The sequence below is a fragment of the Mustelus asterias genome, chromosome 31 (genome assembly GCF_964213995.1).
Source record: "Mustelus asterias chromosome 31, sMusAst1.hap1.1, whole genome shotgun sequence".
NCBI lineage: Eukaryota > Metazoa > Chordata > Chondrichthyes > Carcharhiniformes > Triakidae > Mustelus > Mustelus asterias.
In genome coordinates this window covers 4,611,758-4,635,771 of record NC_135831.1, presented here as the reverse complement: position 1 = coordinate 4,635,771, position 24,014 = coordinate 4,611,758, and the positions used below count along the sequence as shown (strand labels likewise).

Genomic DNA, 24,014 nt, shown 5'->3' with positions numbered 1-24,014 from the left:
GAGTCGGTTGGTACGTGACCTCAGACTTTTGTATCTTTTCCCCTAAGGAAGAAGGTGGGAGAGAGAATGTCCGGGGTGCGTGGGGGTCCTTGGTTATGCCGGCTGCTTTTCCCCGAGGCAGCGGGAAGTGTAGACAGAGTCAATGGATGGGAGGCTGGTTTGCGGGATGGATTGGGCTACGTTCACGACCCTTTGTAGTTCCTTGCGGTCTTGGGCAGAGCAGGAGCCATACCGAGCTGTGATACAACCAGAAAGAATGCTTTCTATGGTGCATCTGTAAAAGTTGGTGAGAGTCGGAGCTGACATGCCAGATTTCCTTCGTCTTCTGAGAAAGTAGAGACCTTGGTGGGGCTTTCTAAACTACAGTGTCTGAGTGTAGTATCGACTGATACTCAGTCTCTGAGGGTTCGATTCCCGGTAAAGATTAGGCAAAGGAGGGTTACAATCCCCGGATTTAGAACGATTGTGGTGAGAAGGAACAGGGCAGACATTCAGGGGAGCGATTCCAGAACATTTCCTCATCCACAGGGCGGGAGAAGTTTGGAATTCTCTTCCCCAAATGGCTTTCGATTCGAGATCAACTTTTCAATTCGAGAAGGATCGATTTTTGTCCGCAAAGGGACATGGGGCGAAGACAAAGCTGGAATTAGATTAACCACAATCTCACTCAGCGGCAGGAACAGGCTCAATGGGCTGAATGGCCTCCTCCTGTCCCTCTGTACTGTCCCTAACACATTATCGCCAAGCACTTTGCACGGAATACATTTCGAGATACATAATGAGGCTTTTCTCACGGTGACTCAAAACCTGGTTGAGGAGGTGGGTGTCGAGGAGGGTGAGAGGGAGGCAGGAATTCCAGAGCCTGGAACCCCAGGGCAGCCAATGGTGGAGCAGCGGGAATCGGTGGGGGGGGGGAAAGGTTGGAGAGGCCGGAATTGGGGGGAGTGCAGAGATGGCGGGGTTGTAGAGCTGGAGGAGGTGACAGAGATAGGGAGGAGGGAAGGAACGGGGTGGAAGAGGGTTGGCGGAGATTTGATGACAAGGATGAGAATTGGGAGAGAGAGAGAGAGGGATAGAGAGCGAGAGGGGATCAGAAAGAAAGAGAGGGATAGAGAGAGAGAGGGAGGGATAGAGAGAGAGAGAGGGAGGGATAGAGAGAGAGAGAGGGAGGGATAGAGAGAGAGAGGGAGGATCAGAAAGAGAGAGAGGGATAGAGAGGGGGAGAAGGAGAGGGATGAAGAGGGAGAGAGAGGGAGCGAAAGAGAGGAGAGGGAGATAGAGAGAGGGAGAGAGAGGGAGGGAGAGTGAAAGAGAGAAGGAGAGAGAGAGAGACAGAGAGATACAGATAGAGTGAGAGAATGACCAGGCCATTGCAAGAGCTGCGAGTTGAGGGAACTCGCCGAGGTGACGGGGAGTCGAGGGAACGCAGCGAGGTGATTGGGAGTCGAGGGAACGCAGCGAGGTGATTGGGAGTCGAGGGAACGTGCCGAGGTGATTGGGAGTTGAGGGAACGCGGTGAGGTGATTGGGAGTTGAGGGAACGCGGCGAGGTGATTGGGAGTTGAGGGAACTCGCCGAGGTGATTGGGAGTTGAGGGAACGCGGCGAGGTGATTGCGAGTTGAGGGAACGCAGCGAGGTGATTGGGAGTTGAGGGAACGCTCCGAGGTGATTGGGAGTTGAGGGAACGCGCCGAGGTGATTGGGAGTTGAGGGAACGCAGCGAGGTGATTGGGAGTTGAGGGAACGCAGCGAGGTGATTGGGAGTTGAGGGAACGCAGCGAGGTGATTGGGAGTTGAGGGAACGCAGCGAGGTGATTGGGAGTTGAGGGAACGCGGCGAGGTGATTGGGAGTTGAGGGAACGCGGCGAGGTGATTGGGAGTTGAGGGAACGCAGCGAGGTGATTGGGAGTTGAGGGAACTTGCCGAGGTGATTGGGAGTCGAGGGAACGTGCCGAGGTGATTGGGAGTCGAGGGAACGCAGCGAGGTGATTGGAAGTCGAGGGAACGTGCCGAGGTGATTGGGAGTCGAGGGAACGCAGCGAGGTGATTGGGAGTCGAGGGAACGTGCCGAGGTGATTGGGAGTTGAGGGAACGCAGCGAGGTGATTGGGAGTTGAGGGAACGCTCCGAGGTGATTGGGAGTTGAGGGAACGCAGCGAGGTGATTGGGAGTTGAGGGAACGCAGCGAGGTGATTGGGAGTTGAGGGAACGCAGCGAGGTGATTGGGAGTTGAGGGAACGCGCCGAGGTGATTGGGAGTTGAGGGAACTCGCTGAGGTGATTGGGAGTTGAGGGAACGCTCCGAGGTGATTGGGAGTTGAGGGAACGCGCCGAGGTGATTGGGAGTTGAGGGAACGCGCCGAGGTGATTGGGAGTTGAGGGAACGCTCCGAGGTGATTGGGAGTTGAGGGAACGCGGCGAGGTGATTGGGAGTTGAGGGAACGCAGCGAGGTGATTGGGAGTTGAGGGAACGCAGCGAGGTGATTGGGAGTTGAGGGAACGCAGCGAGGTGATTGGGAGTTGAGGGAACGCAGCGAGGTGATTGGGAGTTGAGGGAACTTGCCGAGGTGATGGGGAGTTGAGGGAACGCGGCGAGGTGATTGGGAGTTGAGGGAACGCAGCGAGGTGATTGGGAGCTGAGGGAACGCTCCAAGGTGATTGGGAGTTGAGGGAACGCGGCGAGGTGATGGGGAGTTGAGGGAACGCAGCGAGGTGATGGGGAGTTGAGGGAACGCTCCGAGGTGACGGGGTGTTGAGGGAACGCTCCGAGGTGATGGGGAGTTGAGGGAACGCTCCGAGGTGATGGGGAGTTGAGGGAACGCGGCGAAGTGACGGGGAGTTGAGGGGACGCTCCGAGGTGATTGGGAGTTGAGGGAACGCGGCGAGGTGACGGGGAGTTGAGGGAACGCTCCAAGGTGACGGGGAGTTGAGGGAACGCTCCGAGGTGATTGGGAGTTGAGGGAACGCTCCGAGGTGACGGGGAGTTGAGGGAACGCTCCGAGGTGATTGGGAGTTGAGGGGACGCTCCGAGGTGATTGGGAGTTGAGGGGACGCTCCGAGGTGACGGGGAGTTGAGGGAACGCTCCGAGGTGACGTGGAGTTGAGGGAACGCTCCGAGGTGACGGGGAGTTGAGGGGCTCGATGGAGCCTCTGGCCTACCTGCGGGTTCTGGAGGAAGGTGTCGCGGTTGTTGACACAGCCGCCGCTGCGGTTCTGAAGCGGGGAGGAACAAAGCAGCCACTCGCCGAATCGCGTGGCCTCCACCCACGTCTTGTGAAAGCTGAAGAAGGAAGTGTTGATTTGTCGACAGACAACCAGATCGGTGAAATAGGCGGAAAAATCCTCAAAATTCATCCTGGATCACAAGGCAGGAGGGAAAAGCCCCAACGGTTAACTCGCTGCCCCATGGAAACATCGAGACTGGAAGCAGGAGGAGACCATCCGGCCCTTCCAACCTCCTCCACCTATCACCTGTCTGCCATCATCAAATGGCAGACTCAATGGGCCGAATGGTCTCATTCTGTTCCTGTACCTTATGGCTGATCATCAAATTCAATATCCTCATTCCCCCTCCCGCTCCCCCCCATATCCCTCGGTCCCTTCAGCTCCAAGAGCGATATCCAATTCCTTCTTCAAATCACACAACGTTTTGGCCTCAACGACTTTCTGTGGGAGTGAATTCCACACATTCACCACCCTCTGGGTGAAGAAATTTCTCCTCACCTCAGTCCTAAATGGTTTACCCCCTATCCTCAAACTGTGACCCCAAGTTCTGGACTCCCCCCACCATTGGGAACATTCTTTCTGAATCTCCCCCGTCGAACCCTGTGTGAATTTTATACGTTTCTATCAGATTCCCTCTCACTCTTCAAAACTCCAGTGAATCCTCACCGACTCAGTCTCTCCGCGTGTGACGGACCCGCCATCCCAGGATTCAGCCTGGTAAACCTTCGCTGCACTCCCTCGAACTTCACAACAACAACCTGCACACCAACACCAACCTGCACACCAACAACAACCTGCACGGCAACAACAACAACCTGCACGGCAACAACAACAACCTGCACGGCAACAACAACAACCTGCACGGCAACAACAACAACAACCTGCACGGCAACAACAACAACCCGCACACCAACAACAACCCGCACACCAACAACAACCCGCACACCAACAACAACCCGCACACCAACAACAACCCGCACACCAACAACAACCCGCACACCAACAACAACCCGCACACCAACAACAACCCGCACACCAACAACAACCCGCACACCAACAACAACCCGCACACCAACAACAACCCGCACACCAACAACAACCCGCACACCAACAACAACCCGCACACCAACAACAACCCGCACACCAACAACAACCCGCACACCAACAACAACCCGCACACCAACAACAACCCGCACACCAACAACAACCTGCACACCAACAACCTGCTCACCAACAACAACCTGCACACCAACAACAACCCGCACACCAACAACAACCCGCACACCAACAACAACCCGCACACCAACAACAACCCGCACACCAACAACAACCCGCACACCAACAACAACCCGCACACCAACAACAACCCGCACACCAACAACAACCCGCACACCAACAACAACCCGCACACCAACAACAACCCGCACACCAACAACAACCCACACACCAACAACAACCCACACACCAACAACAACCTGCACACCAACAATAACCCGCATACCAACAACAACCTGCACACCAACAACAACCTGCACACCAACAACAACCTGCACACCAACAACAACCCGCACACCAACAACAACCCACACACCAACAACAACCCACACACCAACAACAACCTGCACACCAACAATAACCCGCATACCAACAACAACCTGCACACCAACAACAACCTGCACACCAACAATAACCCGCACACCAACAACAACCTGCACACCAACAACAACCCGCACACCAACAACAACCCGCACACCAACAACAACAACCCGCACACCAACAACAACAACCCGCACACCAACAACAATGTGCACACCAACAACAACCTGCACACCAACAACAACCCACGCACCAACAACAACAACCTGCACACCAACAACAACCCGCACACCAACAACAACCCGCACACCAACAACAACCCGCACACCAACAACAACCCGCACACCAACAACAACCCGCACACCAACAACAACCCGCACACCAACAACAACCCGCACACCAACAACAACCCGCACACCAACAACAACCCGCACACCAACAACAACCCGCACACCAACAACAACCCGCACACCAACAACAACCCGCACACCAACAACCCGCACACCAACAACAACCCACACACCAACAACAACCCACACACCAACAACAACCTGCACACCAACAATAACCCGCATACCAACAATAACCCGCATACCAACAACAACCTGCACACCAACAACAACCTGCACACCAACAATAACCCGCACACCAACAACAACCTGCACACCAACAACAACCTGCACACCAACAACTTGTACAGCAACAACTTGCACAACAGCAACAACTTGCACAAGAGCAACAACTTGCACAACAACAACAACTTGCACAACAACAACAACAACTTGCACAACAACAACAACACCTTGCACAACAACAACCTGCACAGCCCTGAACATGTCGGCTGCTGCACAGGAACCCAATCAGAGGAAATTTGATACTGGGGAACGTGAGGTGACTTTAGGGGCAGGTGACAAATAGCTCGGTCAAAGAGGTCGGCTGTAAGAAGCATCTTAAAGTAGAGAGAAAGGAAGAGGGATCGAGAGGTAGAGAGAGAGAAAGGGAGAGAGAGGGATAGAGAGAGAGAGAGAGAGATAGGGAGAGAGAGGGGGCGTTAAAGATAGAGAGAGGGATAGAGAGAGAGGGATAGAGAGAGAGGGATAGAGAGAGAGAGGGATGAAGAGAGAGAGAGAGAGAGGGAAAAAGAGAGAGGGGGGGATAAAGAGAGAGAGGGGGATAGAGGGAGAGGGATGAAGAGAGAGGGATAGAGAAAGAGAGAGAGGGATAGAGAGAGAAGGACAGAGAGAGAGAGCGTAAGAGAGAGAGAGGGATAGAGAGAGAGAGAAGGAGAGGGGAGAAAGGGATAGAGAGAGAGAGAGAGAGAAGGAGTGGGGGAAAGGGATAAAGAGAGAGAGGGAGAGAGAGAGGAATAGAGAGAGAGAGAGAAGGAGGCGGGGAGAGAGGGATAGAGAGAGAGGGAGAGAGAGAGAGAGAGAAGGAGGGGGGAGAAAGAATAGAGAGGGAGAGAGAGAGAGAGAAGGAGGGGGGAGAAAGGGATAGAGAGAGAGGGGGAGAGAGAGAGAGAGAAGGAGGGGGGGGAAAGGGATAGGGAGAGAGGGATAGAGAGAGAGTGGGAGAGAGAGAGAGAAGGAGGGGGGAGAAAGGGATAGAGAGGGAGAGAGAGAGAGAGAAGGAGGGGGGAGAAAGGGATAGAGAGAGGGAGAGAGAGAGAGAGAAGGGGGGGGGAGAAAGGGATAGAGAGAGAGAGGGATAGAGAGAGAGGGGGATAGAGAGAGAGAGAGAAGTAGGGGGGAGAAAGGAATAAAGAGAGAGAGGGGGGGAGAGAAGGAGGGGGGAGAGGGAGAGACCGCCAGTGGTGGAGAGATTGCAGTCAGGACTGCTGGAGGGGCAGAATTGGACGAGGGCAGAGATCCCGGGGGGAAGGTGGAGGTTACAGAGGTGGGGCGGAGGGAGGGGGATTTATCGAAATTCAGAAACTCTTACCAGAACTCTCCGTCATCGCGGACCGTCACTCCCATCGTCTCCCTCTCCGCTTTGCTGATCTTTTGCCATTCCTCAGAGCTGCACTTACAACAGGACACGGAGATCAGAAACAGGCCCGGCAAGATGTCTCCTCTCAAACACTGACCCCTCCATTCCCGCTGCCCTGCACACAGATTGGGGCCAGTCTCCTGCTCCCCCGTCCCCAACACATCACTGCCAACCTCCTGCCCTCTCACACACGGGGAGGGGGGAGGAGGGGGGCACTCCTCAAGGAGCGATAGGCCCCGATCTTAGAGGCACGGGAAGTGTTTGATGGGGGACAGTGTAGAGGGAACTTTACTCTGTATCTAACCCCGTGCTGTACCTGTCCTGGGAGTGTTTGATGGGGACAGTGTATAGGGAGCTTTACTCTGTATCTAACCCCGTGCTCTACCTGTTCTGGGTGTGTTTGATGGGGACAATGTAGAGGGAGCTTTACTCTGTATCTAACCCCGTGCTCTACCTGTTCTGGGAGTGTTTGATGGGGGGACAGTGTAGAGGAAGCTTTACTCTGTATCTAACCCCGTGCTGTACCTGTCCTGGGAGTGTTTGATGGGGACAGTGTAGAGGGAGCTTTACTCTGTATCTAACCCCGTGCTGTACCTGTCCTGGGAGTGTTTGATGGGGGACAGTGTAGAGGGAGCTTTACTCTGTATCTAACCCCGTGCTGTACCTGTCCTGGGAGTGTTTGTGGGGACAGTGTAGAGGGAGCTTTACTCTGTATCTAATCCTGTGCTGTACCTGTCCTGGGAGTGTTTGATGGGGACAGTGTAGAGGGAGGTTTACTCGATATCTAACCCCGTGCTGTACCTCTCCTGGGAGTGTTTGATGGGGACAGTCCAGAGGGAGCTTTATTCTGTGTCCAACCCTGTGCTATACCTGTCCTGGGAGTGTTTGATGGGGACAGTCTAGAGGGAGCTTTACTCTGTCTCTAACCCCGTGCTGTACCTCTCCTGGGAGTGTTTGATGGGGGGAACAGTGTAGAGGGAGCTTTACTTGGTATCTAACCCCGTGCTATACCTGTCCTGGGAGTGTTTGATGGGGACAGTGTAGAGGGAGCTTTACTCTGTATCTAACCCCGTTCTGTACCTGTCCTGGGAGTGTTTGATGGGGGGAACAGTGTAGAGGGAGCTTTACTTGGTATCTAACCCCGTGCTATACCTGTCCTGGGAGTGTTTGATGGGGACAGTGTAGAGGGAGCTTTACTCTGTATCTAACCCCGTGCTGTACCTGTCCTGGGAGTGTTTGATGGGGGGAACAGTGTAGAGGGAGCTTTACTTGGTATCTAACCCCGTGCTATACCTGTCCTGGGAGTGTTTGATGGGGACAGTGTAGAGGGAGCTTTACTCTGTATCTAACCCCGTGCTGTACCTGTCCTGGGAGTGTTTGATGGGGAGAGTCTAGAAGGAGCTTTACTCTGTATCTAACCCCGTGCTGTACCTGTCCTGGGAGCTTTTGATGGGGGACAGTGTAGAGGGAGCTTTACTCTGTATCTAACCCCGTGCTGTACCTGTCCTGGGAGTGTTTGATGGGGGACAGTGCAGAGGGAGCTTTACTCTGTATCTAACCCCGTGCTGTACCTGTCCTGGGAGTGTTTGATGGGGACAGTGTAGAGGGAACTTTACTCTGTATCTAACCCCGTGCTGTACCTGTCCTGGGAGTGTTTGATGGGGTACAGGGTAGAGGGAGCTTTACTCTGTATCTAACCCCGTGCTGTACCTGTCCTGGGAGTGTTTGATGGGGGACAGGGTAGAGGGAGCTTTACTCTGTATCTAACCCCGTGCTGTACCTGTCCTGGGAGTGTTTTCTGACTGGGACCTTGACCTAAATGAACACCCCCCTCACCTTGATGGTTGGTCCCTCCCGACATTGCCGCTTACCCATCGCTCCACGGACCGTTCCATTCTGTGCTGCCCCAGGGGTTCCTCATTCGGATCATGTAGAGTTTCTCCTTGTTGAAGTAGGAAAGTAGGCCCTCACCGATTCGCACCTTGCGCACGTCCGTGACCCCGTATGCGTGACCTTTCACCAACCCGCAGCCCATCTGAGCCTCCAGCTGGTCTCCCTGTTCTGGCTGCAGGACACACAAAGCAGAAGGCGTGAGGAGGGTCAGCGCACGTGCTCACAACACCCACCACCCCACAACCGACCAATCCCCACGGCCCGGAATGTTGGCCATTCAAAATGGCGGCATAACTCAACAACAGCTTGCATTCATATAGCGCCTTTGAGGTGACAAGTCATTCCCAAAGTGTCAGCCCACCTGACAATATATCAGGAACAGGGGTGGCACGGGGGCACAATGGTCAGCACTGCTGCCTCACAGCGCCAGGGACCCAGGTTCGATTCCCGGCTCGGGTCACTGTCTGTGTGGAGTTTGCACATTCTCCCCGTGCCTGCGTGGGTTTCCTCCGGATGCTCCGGTTTCCTCCCACAGTCCAAAGATGTGCAGATTAGGTGGATTGGCCATGCTAAATCGTCCCTTAGTGTCCAAAGATGTGCGGGTTAGGGTGGATTGGCCATGCTAAATTGCCCCTTAGTGTCCAACGATGTGCGGGTTAGGTGGATTGGCCATGCTAAATTGCCCCTTGGTGTCAGGGGGATTAGCAGAGTAAATACATGGGATTACGGGGATAGGGCCTGGGTGGGATTGTGATCGGTGCAGACCTGATGGGCCGAATGGCCTCCTTCTGCACTGTAGGGATTCTATGAGACAGCTAAAATCTCGTTCGGCAGGCGACGGGTTAAAGGAATCTGGAGCATTTCAGGCAGGACCTTCGGCCCATCTAGCTCCTCCTGTCCCTTCGTGGTCCTCCCAATAGCCCTGAATCCTGATCTTTGACCAGAGGCCACCTGGGTCTGTCTCACAATCTGTTCATGGGGAATGTGAGGCTCACGGTTAATGCGACGGCCAGTCACAGCCCTAGCACATCCCAAAGTGTCTGATAGCCAATGGAATCCCCCGCCAAACACGACAGCGCACAGCAAGAGCCCAGAGACAGAAATGTCATCTTGACCAGATTTGAGTGTTGTTGTGAGTGGAGGGATTAATATTGGACTCTGGGTAAATAAACTCCCTCCCGCTTCTCCCTCCACACTGTCCTCATCAAACACTCCCAGGACAGGTACGGCACGGGGTTAGATACAGAGTAAAGCTCCCCCTGCACTGTCCCCATCAAACACTCCCAGGTCAGGAACAGCACGGGGTGAGATACAGAGCAAAGCTCCCTCTACACTGTCCCCCATCAAACACTCCCAGGACAGGTACAGCACAGGGTTAGATACAGAGTAAAGCTCCCTCTACACTGTTCCCCATCAAACACTCCCAGGACAGGTACAGCACGGGGTTAGATACAGAGTAAAGTTCCCTCTACACTGTCCCCCGTCAAACACTCTTAGGACAGGGACAGCACGGGGTTAGATACAGAGTAAAGCTCCCTCTACACTGTCCCCCATCAAACACTCCCAGGACAGGTACAACACGGGGTTAGATACAGAGTAAAGCTCCCTCTACACTGTCACCATCAAACACTCCCAGGACAGGTACAGCACGGGGTTAGATACAGAGTAAAGCTCCCTCTACACTGTCCCCATCAAACACTCCCAGGACTGGGACAGCACGGGGTTAGATACAGAGTAAAGCTCCCTCTACACTGTCCCCCATCAAACACTCCCAGGACAGGTACAGCACAGGGTTAGATACAGAGTAAAGCTCCCTCTATCCCAGTGATGGCGGCCGTGGGATCTTGTACATCCCCCCCTGAGACTCGGTTTGATGTCTCCAGAATGGGGTGTTCCCCTGGTACTGACACTGGGAGACTGAGCCCGGATCATGGGCTCGGGTGTCTGGAGTGGGCCTCGAACCCCACCCCGTTCCCTCACCGTCACCTTTCCCACGGCGCACCCTCCCCGATGAAGGGGACGGTAAGAGGCGTTACCCGTATGGAACAACTGATGAGTGAACTCCTGGAGTGAGCCTTCAGAAGGTTCTGGAAGAGGCGCTTCCTCTGCTCCAGGTCGCTGCTGTAGTTTTCCTTATCCAGGGCCACCGGTTCCGAGATGCCTCCGGTGAAATCCACCAGGGCGTCAGCGGTGTTGCCACCATCCAGGGCTTCGTAGCAGCCATTCAGCCTGTCACAGGGAGGGGGTAAGGCAGGCAGTCAGTATGTGCAGAGAAGTGATTCGCACCCCCTCCCCCAACACCTACCCCTCCCGACACAGTTTCCCGACACAAGTTCGACACCAATCGAATTTGCAACCCTGCCAACAGGCCATTCGGCCCATCATAAGACCATAAGACATAGGAGCGGAAGTAAGGCCATTCGGCCCATCGAGTCCACTCCACCATTCAATCATGGTTGATTTCAACTCCATTTACCCGCTCTCTCCCCATAGCCCTTAATTCCTCGAGAAATCAAGAATTTATCAATTTCTGTCTTGAAGACGCTCAACGTCTCGGCCTCCACAGCCCTCTGTGGCAATGAATTCCACAGACCCACCACTCTCTGGCTGAAGAAATTTCTCCTCATCTCTGTTCTAAAGTGACTCCCTTTTATTCTAAGGCTGTGCCCCCGCGTCCTAGTCTCCCCTGTTAATGGAAACAACTTCCCTACGTCCATCCTATCTAAGCCGTTCATTATCTTGTAAGTTTCTATCAGATCTCCCCTCAACCTCCTAAACTCCAATGAATATAATCCCACGATCCTCAGACGTTCATCGTATGTCAGGCCTACCATTCCTGGGATCATCCGTGTGAATCTCCGCTGGACCCGCTCCAGTGCCAGTATGTCCTTCCTGAGGTGTGGGGCCCAAAATTGCTCACAGTACTCCAAATGGGGCCTAACCAGTGCTTTATAAAGCCTCAGAAGTACATCCCTGCTTTTGTATTCCAAGCCTCTTGAGATAAATGACAGCATTACATTTGCTTTCTTAATTACGGACTCAACCTGCAAGTTTACCTTTAGAGAATCCTGGACTAGGACTCCCAAGTCCCTTTGCACTTTAGCATTATGAATTTTGTCACCGTTTAGAAAATAGTCCATGCCTCTATTCTTTTTTCCAAAGTGTACGACCTCGCACTTGCCCACGTTGAATTTCATCAGCCACTTCTTGGACCACTCTCCTAAACTGTCTAAATCTTTCTGCAGCCTCCCCACCTCCTCAATACTACCTGCCCCTCCACCTATCTTTGTATCATCGGCAAACTTGGCCAGAATGCTCCCAGTCCCGTCATCTAGATCGTTAATATATAAAGAGAACAGCTGTGGCCCCAACACTGAACCCTGCGGGACACCACTTGTCACCGGTTGCCATTCTGAGAAAGAACCTTTTATCCCAACTCTCTGCCTTCTGTCTGACAGCCAATCGTCAATCCATGTTAGTACCTTGCCTCGAATACCATGGGCCCTTATTTTACTCAGCAGTCTCCCGTCTGCTCCGTCCCATCTGCTCCGTTCTGGGGTTTCTGCTCCACACGGGCCTCCTCCCAGCAACCCCCACTCTCCAACTCATGTGTGAGAGAGAGTGCATCTGGATTGGGTTTCTTTTATTCATCGGATGTGCGCGTCACTGGGAGAGGCCTGCACCGATAGCTCATCCCTAGTTACACTTGAAATGAGTTGTTTGCTCAGCTGTGTCTGAGGGCATTGAAGGGGCGTCATGGTTGCACAGTGGGTTAGCACTGCTGCCTCACAGCGCAAGGGACCCGGGTTCGATTCCCGGTTTGGGTCACTGTCTGTGCGGAGTCTGCACGTTCTCCCCGTGTCTGCGTGGGTTTCCTCCGGGTGCTCCAGTTTCCTCCCACAGTTCAAAGATGTGGGGTTAGGTGGATTGGCCATGCTAAATTGCCCCTTAGTGTCCAAAGATGTGCAGGTTAGGTGGACGGGCCATGCTAAATTGTCCCTTAGTGTCCAAAGATGTGCAGGTTGGGTGGATTGGCCATGCTAAATTGCCCCTTGGTGTCCAAAGATGTGCAGGTTGGGTGGATTGGCCATGCTAAATTGCCCCTTAGTGTCCAAAGATGTGCAGGTTGGGTGGATTGGCCATGCTAAATTGCCCCTTAGTGTCCAAAGATGTGCAGGTTAGGTGGATCGGCCATGCTAAATTGCCCCTTAGTGTCCAAAGATGTGCAGGTTGGGTGGATTGGCCATGCTAAATTGCCCCTTAGTGTCCAAAGATGTGCAGGTTGGGTGGATTGGCTATGCTAAATTGCGCCTTAGTGTCCAAAGATGTGCAGGTTGGGTGGATTGGCCATGCTAAATTGCCCCTTAGTGTCCAAAGATGTGCAGGTTGGGTGGATTGGCCATGCTAAATTGTCCCTTAGTGTCCAAAGATGTGCAGGTTAGGAGGATTGGCCGTGCTAAATTGTCCCTTAGTGTCCAAAGATGTGCAGGTTAGATGGATTGGCCGTGCTAAATTGCCCCTTAGTGTCCAAAGATGTGTGGTTTGGGTCGCTTGGCCACGCTAAGTTGCCCTTTCGTGTCCAAAGATTCATAGAACCATAGAATCCCTCCAGTGCAGAAAGAGGCCCATCGAGTCTGCACTAACAACAATCCCACCCAGGCCCTATCCCCGCAATCCCACGTATTTACCCTGCTAATCCCCCTGACACTAAGGAGCAATTTAACATCTTTCGACCATGAGTTAGGTGGATTGGCCATGCTAAAATTACCCCTTAGTGTCAGGGGGATTAGCAGGGTAAATAGAACAAAGAACAAAGAACAATACAGCACAGGAACAGGCCCTTCGGCCCTCCAAGCCCGCGCCGCTCCCTGGTCCAAACTCGACCATTCTTTTGTATCCCTCCATTCCCACTCCGTTCATGTGGCTATCTAGATAAGTCTTAAACGTTCCCAGTGTGTCTGCCTCCACCACCTTGCCTGGCAGCGCATTCCAGGCCCCCACCACCCTCTGTGTAAAATACGTCCTTCTGATATCCGTGTTAAACCTCCCCCCGAACCCCTCACCTTGAACCTATGACCCCTCGTGAACGTCACCACCGACCTGGGAAAAAGCTTCCCACCGTTCACCCTATCTATGCCTTTCATAATTTTATACACCTCTATTAGGTCACCCCTCATCCTCCGTCTTTCCAGTGAGAACAAGGGTTATGGGACCTGGGGTTCTGGAGATAGGGCATGTCCTGTTGTCGGTGCAGACTCAATGGGCCGAATGGCCTCCTTCTGCACTGTAGGGATTCTATGCTGATTCTAGTCAACCACATTGGCTGTGGCTCTGGAGTCACATGTAGGTCAGACCGGGTAAGGACGGCAGATTTCCTTCCCTTAAGGGGACCTGAGTGAACCAGATGGGTTTTTCCGACAATCGACAAAGGTTTTTATGGTCACTTTTCATTTCAGATTTCTGTTGAATTCAAATTTCACCATCTGCGGTGGTGGGATTCGAACCCGGGTCCCCAGAACATTACCCAGGCTCTCTGATCCACAGCCCACAAGCCTTCCCAACCTCAACCCCTGCTCGTGAGTGAATTCCACATTCTTCCCACTCTCTGGGTGAAGAATTTATTCCCGAGTTCCCATTGGATTTATTCGTGACTGTTTTGTATTAATGGCTCCTAGGCCCGGTCTCCTCCACAAATGGAATCACCTTGTCCAATATCGAGCCGATTGAACCCCTTCCCCCAAGGGACACCGCTTCTCACATCTGACCAACCATCCAATTTATCCCTAATCTCAACCACCTTCCACCAAATTACCAACTCCAATTCCGCACGCTCCAATTTTAGGTCAATAATCTCGCGTATGGAACTGGAAGTCCATATACACAACATCCATCCATCCACCCTCTATTGCTAGGGACCTCCTCCCAAAGCTCCAGCCGATTGGTCGGAACACCAAGACCAATCCCAGGTGGGGAAGGGGCCTTCCTCCATTTGGTTGCCGACTTACTTAGCGTAGGCTTTCTCCAGCAAGGAACACCAGAACTCCCGGCTGTCGTCGGAGTGGCAGAAGATGAGGCGGCCATTGATGGTGGGCAGTCGGTCGTCAATCACCACATCCAGCCAGCTGCCAAACCGGCAGAAGCGGAAGTGGAAGATTCCGGTGTAGCTTTCTGGCTGTTTCGGGTCCCATTCCTGCTCCTTATGATTGGGGATGACCTGGATAATAAACCAGCTCCGAATGTCAGTGGCGTAAGCCTACCCCCTTCCTCCTAATGTGAGCAAGTGAGTCGCGAATCACTACAGTGTGAAGGTTTAATCCCCACCCCCAACGCCTCAACAATTTCCTCAAGGAAATTCGGCATGTCCGCTACGACTCTCACCAACTCTTACAGATGCACCATAGAGAGCATCCTTTTCAGATGTATCACAGCTTGGTATGGGCTCCTGCTCTGCCCAAGGCCGCAAGGAACTACAAAGGGTTGTGAACAAAACCCAGTCTATCACTCAAACCAGCCTCCCATCCATTGACTCCGTCTACATTGACTCCTTCATCGGTCGTGGCATTGAGTATAAAAATTGGCGGGTCATGCTGCAGCTTTATAGAACCTTAGTTAGGCCTCATTTTGAATATTGTGTACCATTCTGGTTGCCACGCTACCAGAAGGATGTGGAGGCTTTGGAAAGGGTACAGAAGAGGTTTACCAGGATGTTGCCTGGTCTGGAGGGTATTAGCTATGAGGAGAGGTTGGAGAAACTCGGTTCGTTCTCACTGGAACGACGGAGGTTGAGGGGCGACCTGATAGAAGTCTACAAGATTATGAGGGGCATGGACAGAGTGGATAGTCAGATGCTGTTTCCTAGGGTAGAAAAGTCAAGTATTAGGGAAGATAGGTTGAAGGTGCGTGGGGGAAACAGTTTAGAGGAGATGTGCGAGGTAAGTTTTTTTACACAGAGGGGGGTGGGTGTCTGGAACGCGCTGCCCGGGGAGGTGTTGGGAGCGGGTACCAAAGCAGCATTTAAGGGGCAAATAGACGAATACATGAATAGGACGGGAATGGAGGGATACGGGCTCCGTAAGTGCGTACGGTTTTAGGTTAGGCAGGCATCATGATCGGCACAGGCTTGGAGGGCCGAAGGGCCTGTTCCTGTGCTGTACTGTTCTTTGTTCTGTGTACACTTCCCGCTGCCTCGGGAAAAGCAGCAGCATAATTAATGACCCCACGCACCCCGGACATTCTCTCTTCCACCTTCTTCGGTCGGGAAAAAGATACAAAAGTCTGAGGTCACGTACCAACCGACTCAAGAACAGCTTCTTCCCTGCTGCTGCCGTCAGACTTTTGAATGGACCTACCTTATATTAAGCTGACCTTTCTCTACACCTGAGCTGTGACTGTAACACACACACACACAACACTCCCTGCCCCCCGGACTGGGCTCGGAGGAGGCGGCAGAGGAATTTTGTAGAGCGTTCGAATTCACGAGGGGGCTGGATCGAATTAGAAAGGTACACCAAGGGGTTAGATACAGAGTAAAGCTCCCTCTACACTGTCCCCCATCAAACACTCCCAGGACAGGTACAGCACGGGGTTCGATACAGAGTAAAGCTCCCTCTACACTGCCCCCCATCAAACAGTCCCAGGACAGGTACAGCACGGGGTTAGATACAGAGTAAAGCTCCCTCTACACTGTCCCCCATCAAACACTCCCAGGACAGGTACAGCACGGGGTTAGATACAGAGTAAAGCTCCCTCTACACTGTCCTCATCAAACACTCCCAGGACAGGTACAGCACGGGGTTAGATACAGAGTAAAACTCCCTCTACACTGTCCCCATCAAACACTCCCAGGACAGGTGCAGCACGAGGTTAGATAGAGAATAAAGCTCCCTTTACACTGTCCCCCATCAAACACCCCCAGGACAGATACAGCACGGGGTTAGATACAGAGTAAAGCTCCCTCGACACTGTCCCCCATCAAACACTCCCAGGACAGGTACAGCACGGGGTTAGATACAGATTAAAGCTCCCTCTACACTGTTCCCCATCAAACACTCCCAAGACAGGTGCAGTACGGAGTTAGATACAGAGTAAAACTCCCTCTACACTGTCCCCATCAAACACTCCCAGGACAGGTACAGCACGGGGTTAGATACAGAGTAAAGCTCACTCTACACTGTCCCCCATCAAACACTCCCAGGACAGGTACAGCACGGGGTTAGATACAGAGTAAAGCTCCCTCGACACTGTCCCCCATCAAACACTCCCAGGACAGGTACAGCACGGGGTTAGATACAGAGTAAAGCTCCCTCGACACTGTCCCCCATCAAACACTCCCAGGACAAGTACAGCACGGGGTTAGATACAGAGTAAAGCTCCCTCTACACTGTCCCCCATCAAATATTAGATTGGATTTTTTATTCTGTGCTCGTTTTCAGGTTCGCACTGTGTTGCACCCGCCTCTAACGCTCCATGTTGCAATGAGGGACAGACGATTCTCGGGGTAACACACCCAGTGTTTTCTCTTCGATCTCTGTCAGTAAAAAAGGATCCTCGCAACCCCACAATCAATCGCATCCTGGGTGCAGAGATGAGAAAGTATCCCTCCCATCCAACGCCCTGGGTGCGTTAATCTCTTCACTCAATGAACAATCAGAGCATGAAGTTAACACATCCTGGATAAAGTCCGTCTGAATATGCTTCCCTTTCGACAGAAGGTAAATAGAAAGTGTTTGAGCAAACGTGCAAATCTTTGCCAAAGGCGTATAACATGTCGCATTCTCTGAAGGGTCAGAGGGGGAGAGATACAAAAGGATCCAGAGGGGCAGTTTTTTTCACACAGGGAATGGCGAGTGTCCGGAACGAGCTGCCAGAGGCAGTAGTAGAGGTGGGTACAATTTTGTCTTTTAAAAAGCACGGTAGCACAGTGGTTAGCACTGCTGCTTCACAGCTCCAGGGTCCTGGGTTTCGATTCCCGGCTCGGGTCACTGTCTGTGTGGAGTTTGCACATTCTCCTCGTGTCTGCGTGGGTTTCCTCCGGGTGCTCCGGTTTCCTCCCACAGTCCAAAAGATGTGCGGGTTAGGTCGATTGGCCAGGTTAAAAATTGCCCCTTAGAGTCCTGAGATGCGTAGGTTAGTGGGATTAGCGGGTAAATATGTGGGGGTAGGGCCTGGGTGGGATTGTGGTCGGTGCAGACTCGATGGGCCAAATGGCCTCCTTCTGCACTGTAGGGTTTCTATGATTTCTATGAAAAAGCGTTTAGACAGTTACATGGGTACGATGGGTATGGAGGGATATGGGCCAAACATGGGCAATTGGGACTAGCTTAGGGGTTAAAAAAAGGGGAGGCAAGTTGGGCCGAAGGGCCTGTGTTTCCATGCTGTAAACCTCTATGACCCTACCTGGAGAGTTTGGATTAATTTAAGCCCTGGAATGTGATGACTCCCTAAACCAGCCTGTTTTAATTTTCAATCCATTTTTGACGCCACTTCTGTAAAATTGTGCATTTTGTCGATGAGATGTGCTGTCCATTGAGTGGTTTAGACAATGGAGGGGGACAGCGGAGAGGTTAAAGTTATCGCTTTGTCCCTGTTCAAACGTAATAAAAAAACTGGGACAAATCTTACTGACTATTTTTTATTCGTTCATTGGATCTGGGCGCCGTTGGCAAGATTGGAATTTATTGCCCATCCCTTGAGAATCATAGAATCCCGACAGTACAGAAGGAGGCCATTCGGCCCATCGAGTCTGTACCGACCACATCCCACCCAAGCCCTATTCCCGTAACCCCACACATTTACCCTGCTAATCTCCCTGATACTAAGGGGCAATTTAGCATGGCCAATCCACCTAAACTCCACATCTTTGGACACTAAGGGGCAATTTAGCATGGCCAATCCACCTAAACTCCACATCTTTGGACACTAAGGGGCAATTTAGCATGGCCAATCCACCTAAACTCCACATCTTTGGACACTAAGGGGCAATTTAGCATGGCCAATCCACCTAAACTCCACATCTTTGGACACTAAGGAGCAATTTAGCATGGCCAATCCACCTAACCTGCACATCTTTGGATACTAAGGGGCAATTTAGCATGGCCAATCCACCTAACCCGCACATCTTTGGATACTAAGGGGCAATTTAGCACGGCCAATCCACCTAACCTGCACATCTTTGGATACTAAGGGGCAATTTAGCATGGCCAATCCACCTAACCTGCACATCTTTGGATACTAAGGGGCAATTTAGCACGGCCAATCCACCTAACCTACACATCTTTGGACTGCGGGAGGAAACCGGAGCACCCGGAGGAAACCCACGCAGACATGGGGAGAACGTGCAAACTCCGCACAGACAGTGACCCGAGGCCGGTATTGAACCCGGGTTCCTGACACTGTGAATCAACAGTGCTAACCACTGTGCCGCCGTGCCACCGGAGAAGGTGGTGGGTGAGCCACCACCTTGAACCCAGCAACCCGCTGCAGTCCATGTGGTGTAGGTACACCCATGGTGCTGTTAGGGAGGAAGGTGAAAAAAGCATTTTCTTTTATTCATTCATGGGACATGGGCGTCGCTGGCTGGGTCGGCATTTATTGCCCATCCCTAGTTGCCCTTGGAGGGCAGTTGAGAGTCAACCACATTGGCTGTGGCTCTGGAGTCACATGTCGGCCAGACCGGGGTAAGGATGGCAGATGGGCGGCACGGTAGCACAGTGGTTAGCGCTGCTGCTTCACAGCTCCAGGGACCTGGGTTCGATTCCCGACTTGGGTCACTGTCTGTGTGGAGTTTGCACATTCTCCTCGTGTCTGCGTGGGTTTCTTCCGGGTGCTCCGGTTTCCTCCCACAGTCCAAAGATGTGCGGGTTAGGTTGATTGGCCATGCTAAAAATTGCCCTTAGCGTCCTGAGATGCGTAGGTTAGAGGAATTAGTGGGTAAATATGTAGGGATATAGGGGTAGGGCCTGGGTGGGATTGTGGTCGGTGCAGACTCGATGGGCCGAATGGCCTCTTTCTGTACTGTAGGGTTTCTATGATTTTCTATGATTTCCTCCCCTAAAGGGATATCAGTGAACCCAGATGGGTTTTTCCGACAATTGACAATGGGTCATCAGTAGATTCTTAATTCCAGATTTTTTTAAAAATAGAATACAAATTCCACCATCTGCCGTGGCTGGATTCGAACCCGGGTCCCCCAGAACATGAGCTGAGTTTCTGGATGAACAGTCTAGCGATAATACCAGTCGGCCATCACCTTCCCTATATGGGACACTTGTCTTTATCAATCGGGGTATAGATTACAAAAGCAGGGAAGTCATGTTAGAGTTGTGTAGAACTTTGGTGAGGCCACAGCTGGAGTACTGTGTGCAGTTCTGGTCGCCACATTATCGGAAGGATGTGATTGCACTGGGGGAGTGCAGAGGAGATTCACCAGGATGCTGCCTGGGATGGAGCGTTTAAGTTATGAAGAGAGGTTGGTTCGGCTTGGGTTGTTTTCTCTGGAGCAGAGAAGACTGAGGGGGCAACCTGATCGAGGGGTACAAGATTATGAGGGGCACGGACAGAGTGGATAAGGAGCAGCTGTTCCCCTGAGTTGAAGGGTCAGCATCGAGGGGACATAGCTTCAAGGTGAGGGGTGGGAGGTTTAGGGGGGATGTGAGGAAAAACCTTTTTACCCAGAGGGTGGTGAGGGTCTGGAATGCGCTGCCTGGGAGGGTGGTGGAGGCCTCACATCCTTTATAAAGTACCCGGATGAGTACTTGGCACGTCGTAACATTCAGGGCCATGGGCCAAGTGCGGGCAAGAGGGATTAGATGGGAGTTCAGGTGTTTCTCCCGTGTCGGTACAGACTCGATGGGCTGAAGGGCCTCTTCTGCGCTGTATGATTCTATAATTTTGACCCAGCGACAGTGACCAATATATTTCCAAGTCAGGATCCAAGTCATCTTGAACCCGCTGCTGTCCCGTGTGGGGTAGGTACACCCACAGCGCTGTTAGGGAGGGACTTTGACCCAGCGACAGTGAAGGAACGGCCGATATATTTCCAAGTCGGGGTGGTGAGTGACTCGGAGGGGAACCTCCAGGTGGTGGTGTTCCCATGCGTCTGCTGCCCTTGTCCTTCTAGATGGTAGAGGTGGCAGGTTTGGAAGGTGCTGCCTAAGGAGCCTTGGTGAGTCGCTGCGGTGCATCTTGTAGATGGTACACAGGCTGCCGCTGTGCGTGGGTGGTGGAGGGAGTGAGTGTTTGTGGATGGGGGGGCCAATCAAGCGGGGCTGCTTTGTCCTGGATGGTGTCAAGCTTCTCGAGTGTTGTTGGAGCCGCTCCCATCCCGGCAAGTGGGGAGTATTCCATCACACTCCTGACTTGTGTCCTTGTAGATGGCGGACAGCGGGAGTCAGGAGGTGAGTAACTCGCCGCAGGATTCCCAGCCTCTGATCTGCTCTGGCAGCCGCTGTGTTTATGTGGCTGGGTCCAGTTGAGTTTCGGGTCAATGGGAGCCCCCAGGGTGTTGACGGTGGGGGGATTCAGTGATGGTTACACCATTGAATGTCAAGGGGAAGTGACGAGATTCTCTCTTGGCGGAGATGATGATATGACAGACAGCAAAACACCTGTAACTCCACAACCACCTCCCCGCGCCCCCCCCCCCCCCCCCACTGCCTCCCCCATCCCCCACGCTCAGTACCCAGAGACGGAAAGTTCCAGACCTTTTGCCAAAGGGAGCGCTCTGTCGCCAGACAAGAGCACGCTGCCACAAACCAGCAGTTTCCGAGGCTACCCTGGTTGAGATCCCGGGAGCTGATCCCATCCACGAACAGCTGCGGGTCCGTGCAAAGTTCCTGTTTGGGAAGAACAACATTAAAGAAATCAAACAATCGATTGCTTGAGGTGGCACGGTGGTTAGGACTGCGCCAGGGACCCGGGTTCGATTCCGGCCTCGGGTGACCGTGTGGACTTTGCACATTCTCTCCCCCGTGTCTGCGTGGGTTTCCTCCGGGTGCTCCGGTTTCCTCCCACACTCCAAAGATGCTCGGATTAGGTGAACTGGCCGTGCTAAATTGACCCTTAGTGTCAGTGGGATTAGCGGGGTAAATATGTGGGGTTACGGGGATGGGGCCTGGGTGAGATTGTGGTCGGCGCAGGCTCGATGGGCCGAATGGCCTCCTTCTGCACTGTAGGGATTCTGTGATTCTAATTAATACTATTTTGATTTAATTTATTATTGTCACATGTACTGGGATACAGTGAAAAGTATTGTTTCTTGCGCTTTATACAGACAAAGCATACCATTCATAGAGTACATAGGGGAGAAGGATTTGATTTGATTTATTATTGTCACATGTATTGGGATACAGTGAAAAGTATTGTTTCTTGCACACTATACAGACAAAGCATACCGTTCATAGAGTACATAGGGGAGAAGGAAAGGAGAGAGTGCAGAATGTAGTGTTACAGTCACAGCTAGGGTGTAGAGAAAGATCAACTTAATGCGAGGTAGGTCCATTCAAAAGTCTGACGGCAGCAGGGAAGAAGCTGTTCTTGAGTCGGTTGGTGCGTGACCTCAGACTTTTGTATCTTTTTCCCGAAGGAAGAAGGTGGAAGAGAGAATGTCCGGGGTGCGTGGGGTCCTTGATTACGCTGGCTGCTTTTCCCGAGGCAGCGGGAAGTGTAGACAGAGTCAATGGATGGGAGGCTGGGTTTGCGTGATGGACTGGGCTACGTTCACGAACCTTTGTAGTTCCTTGCGGTCTTGGGCAGAGCAGGAGCCCAGACCAAGCTGTGATACACCCAGAAAGGATGCTTTCTATGGTGCATCTGTAAAAGTTGGTGAGAGTCGTAGCGGACATGCCTAATTTCCTTAATCTTCTGAGAAAGTAGAGGCGCTGGTGGACTTTCTTAACTGTAGCATCTACGGTCGAAAAGGGTGCCGATTGGGTGTCAAGTCGACTTTGATTGGCGAGACGTTGCCATGGAGAAATTAAGGGGAAGTTCTCGACTCTCGGGTAATTCAAAAAAAGGCGCATGGTTTGAAATTATTCATTTTATTTGCAGAGAATGGGTTCCTGTGTATCAATGTCCCAGCAAGCAAAAAATTATGAGCACGACTGATTATTTTAAAATGGTTGTTCGAGTAGCTATTGGCGCACTCAGGATTGTTTAGCAAGTGCTCTCAAATCACGTCTAAACAGCCACCAGGAATCAACAGCTGCAGCGCAAATTGTTGCGACTGTTTGAACTTTGGCATCCTTGCGTTCGTCCTGATGAGTGCGAGCAGACAAACTTCAGCAAGACGTCTTCTCCTGTCGGCAATGACCCCATGGCATTGCTCCTGGTGCGGAGAGCACAGCAGTGGGGCTACACCACCACCCAGCTCGTAACTACATCCGGGTGTGTTTACAAAGGGAATGGCTGTTGCAATGAATGATTTAGGAATTTTTGACATTTATTCTTGCTCTTAGAATGCCACCAAAAAAAATGACAATGACCGGGAAGGCTCGGGTGGGCAGAAAATAAACAGAAAGAATATTCATGACGGACGATGTATTTAACATAGGAACAGGAGGAGGCCATTCAGTTCCTCAAGATTGCTCTGCTATTAAATTTGATCACGGGCTGATCTGTATCCTGACTCCATCTCCCTGTGTTAGCTTGGTAACCCTCAGTACCCGACACAGACACAGATCTAGCTATTGTATTTCTGCCATTTTCCCATTATCTGCATCGACCGTATCGAATCTTGGAATCATCTCAAACACTTTGATTAGATCACCACTTACTCTTCCAGTCTGGGCAACCAACCTGAGTAATTTAACCCTCACAGAAGCATAGAATCCCGACAGCGCAGAAGAGGCCATTTGGCCCCTCGGGTCTGCACTGATTCTTTGGCAGAATATCTTACCCGGGCTCTCTCCCCCACCCGATCCACGTAACCCCACACATTTCCCAATCCACCTAACCTGCACATCTTTGGACATTAAGGGACAATTTAGCATGACCAATCCACCTAACCCGCACATCTTTGGACACTAAGGGACAATTTAGCATGACCAATCCACCTAACCCGCACATCTTTGGACACTAAGGGGCAATTTAGCATGGCCAATCCATCTAACCTGCACATCTTTGGACACTAAGGGGCAATTTAGCATGGCCAATCCACCCAACCTGCACATCTTTGGACACGATGGGGCAATTTAGCATGGCCAATCCACCTAACCTGCACATCTTTGGACACTAAGGGGCAATTTAGCATAGCCAATCCACCTAACTTGCACATCTTTGGACACTAAGGGACAATTTAGCATGGCCAATCCACCCAA

The 24,014-nt window shown here is 52.2% G+C and overlaps 1 protein-coding gene across 1 annotated transcript in view; it reads right to left on the bottom strand.

Moving 5' to 3' along the window:
* LOC144481639 (calpain-5) overlaps positions 1-22,939 on the bottom strand; it is a 30,157-nt gene extending 7,218 nt beyond the window's left edge. The window contains exons 1-7 of the mRNA XM_078200773.1: positions 22,874-22,939; positions 21,402-21,533; positions 14,706-14,914; positions 10,737-10,929; positions 8,679-8,872; positions 6,760-6,837; positions 3,157-3,352 (exon numbers count right to left, since the gene is read on the bottom strand). Of these exons, the coding sequence (XP_078056899.1) occupies positions 3,157-3,352; positions 6,760-6,837; positions 8,679-8,872; positions 10,737-10,929; positions 14,706-14,914; positions 21,402-21,533; positions 22,874-22,939 (1,068 nt within the window). The remainder of the gene's footprint in view (positions 1-3,156; positions 3,353-6,759; positions 6,838-8,678; positions 8,873-10,736; positions 10,930-14,705; positions 14,915-21,401; positions 21,534-22,873) is intronic.
* Between the last annotated feature and the right edge of the window lie 1,075 nt (positions 22,940-24,014).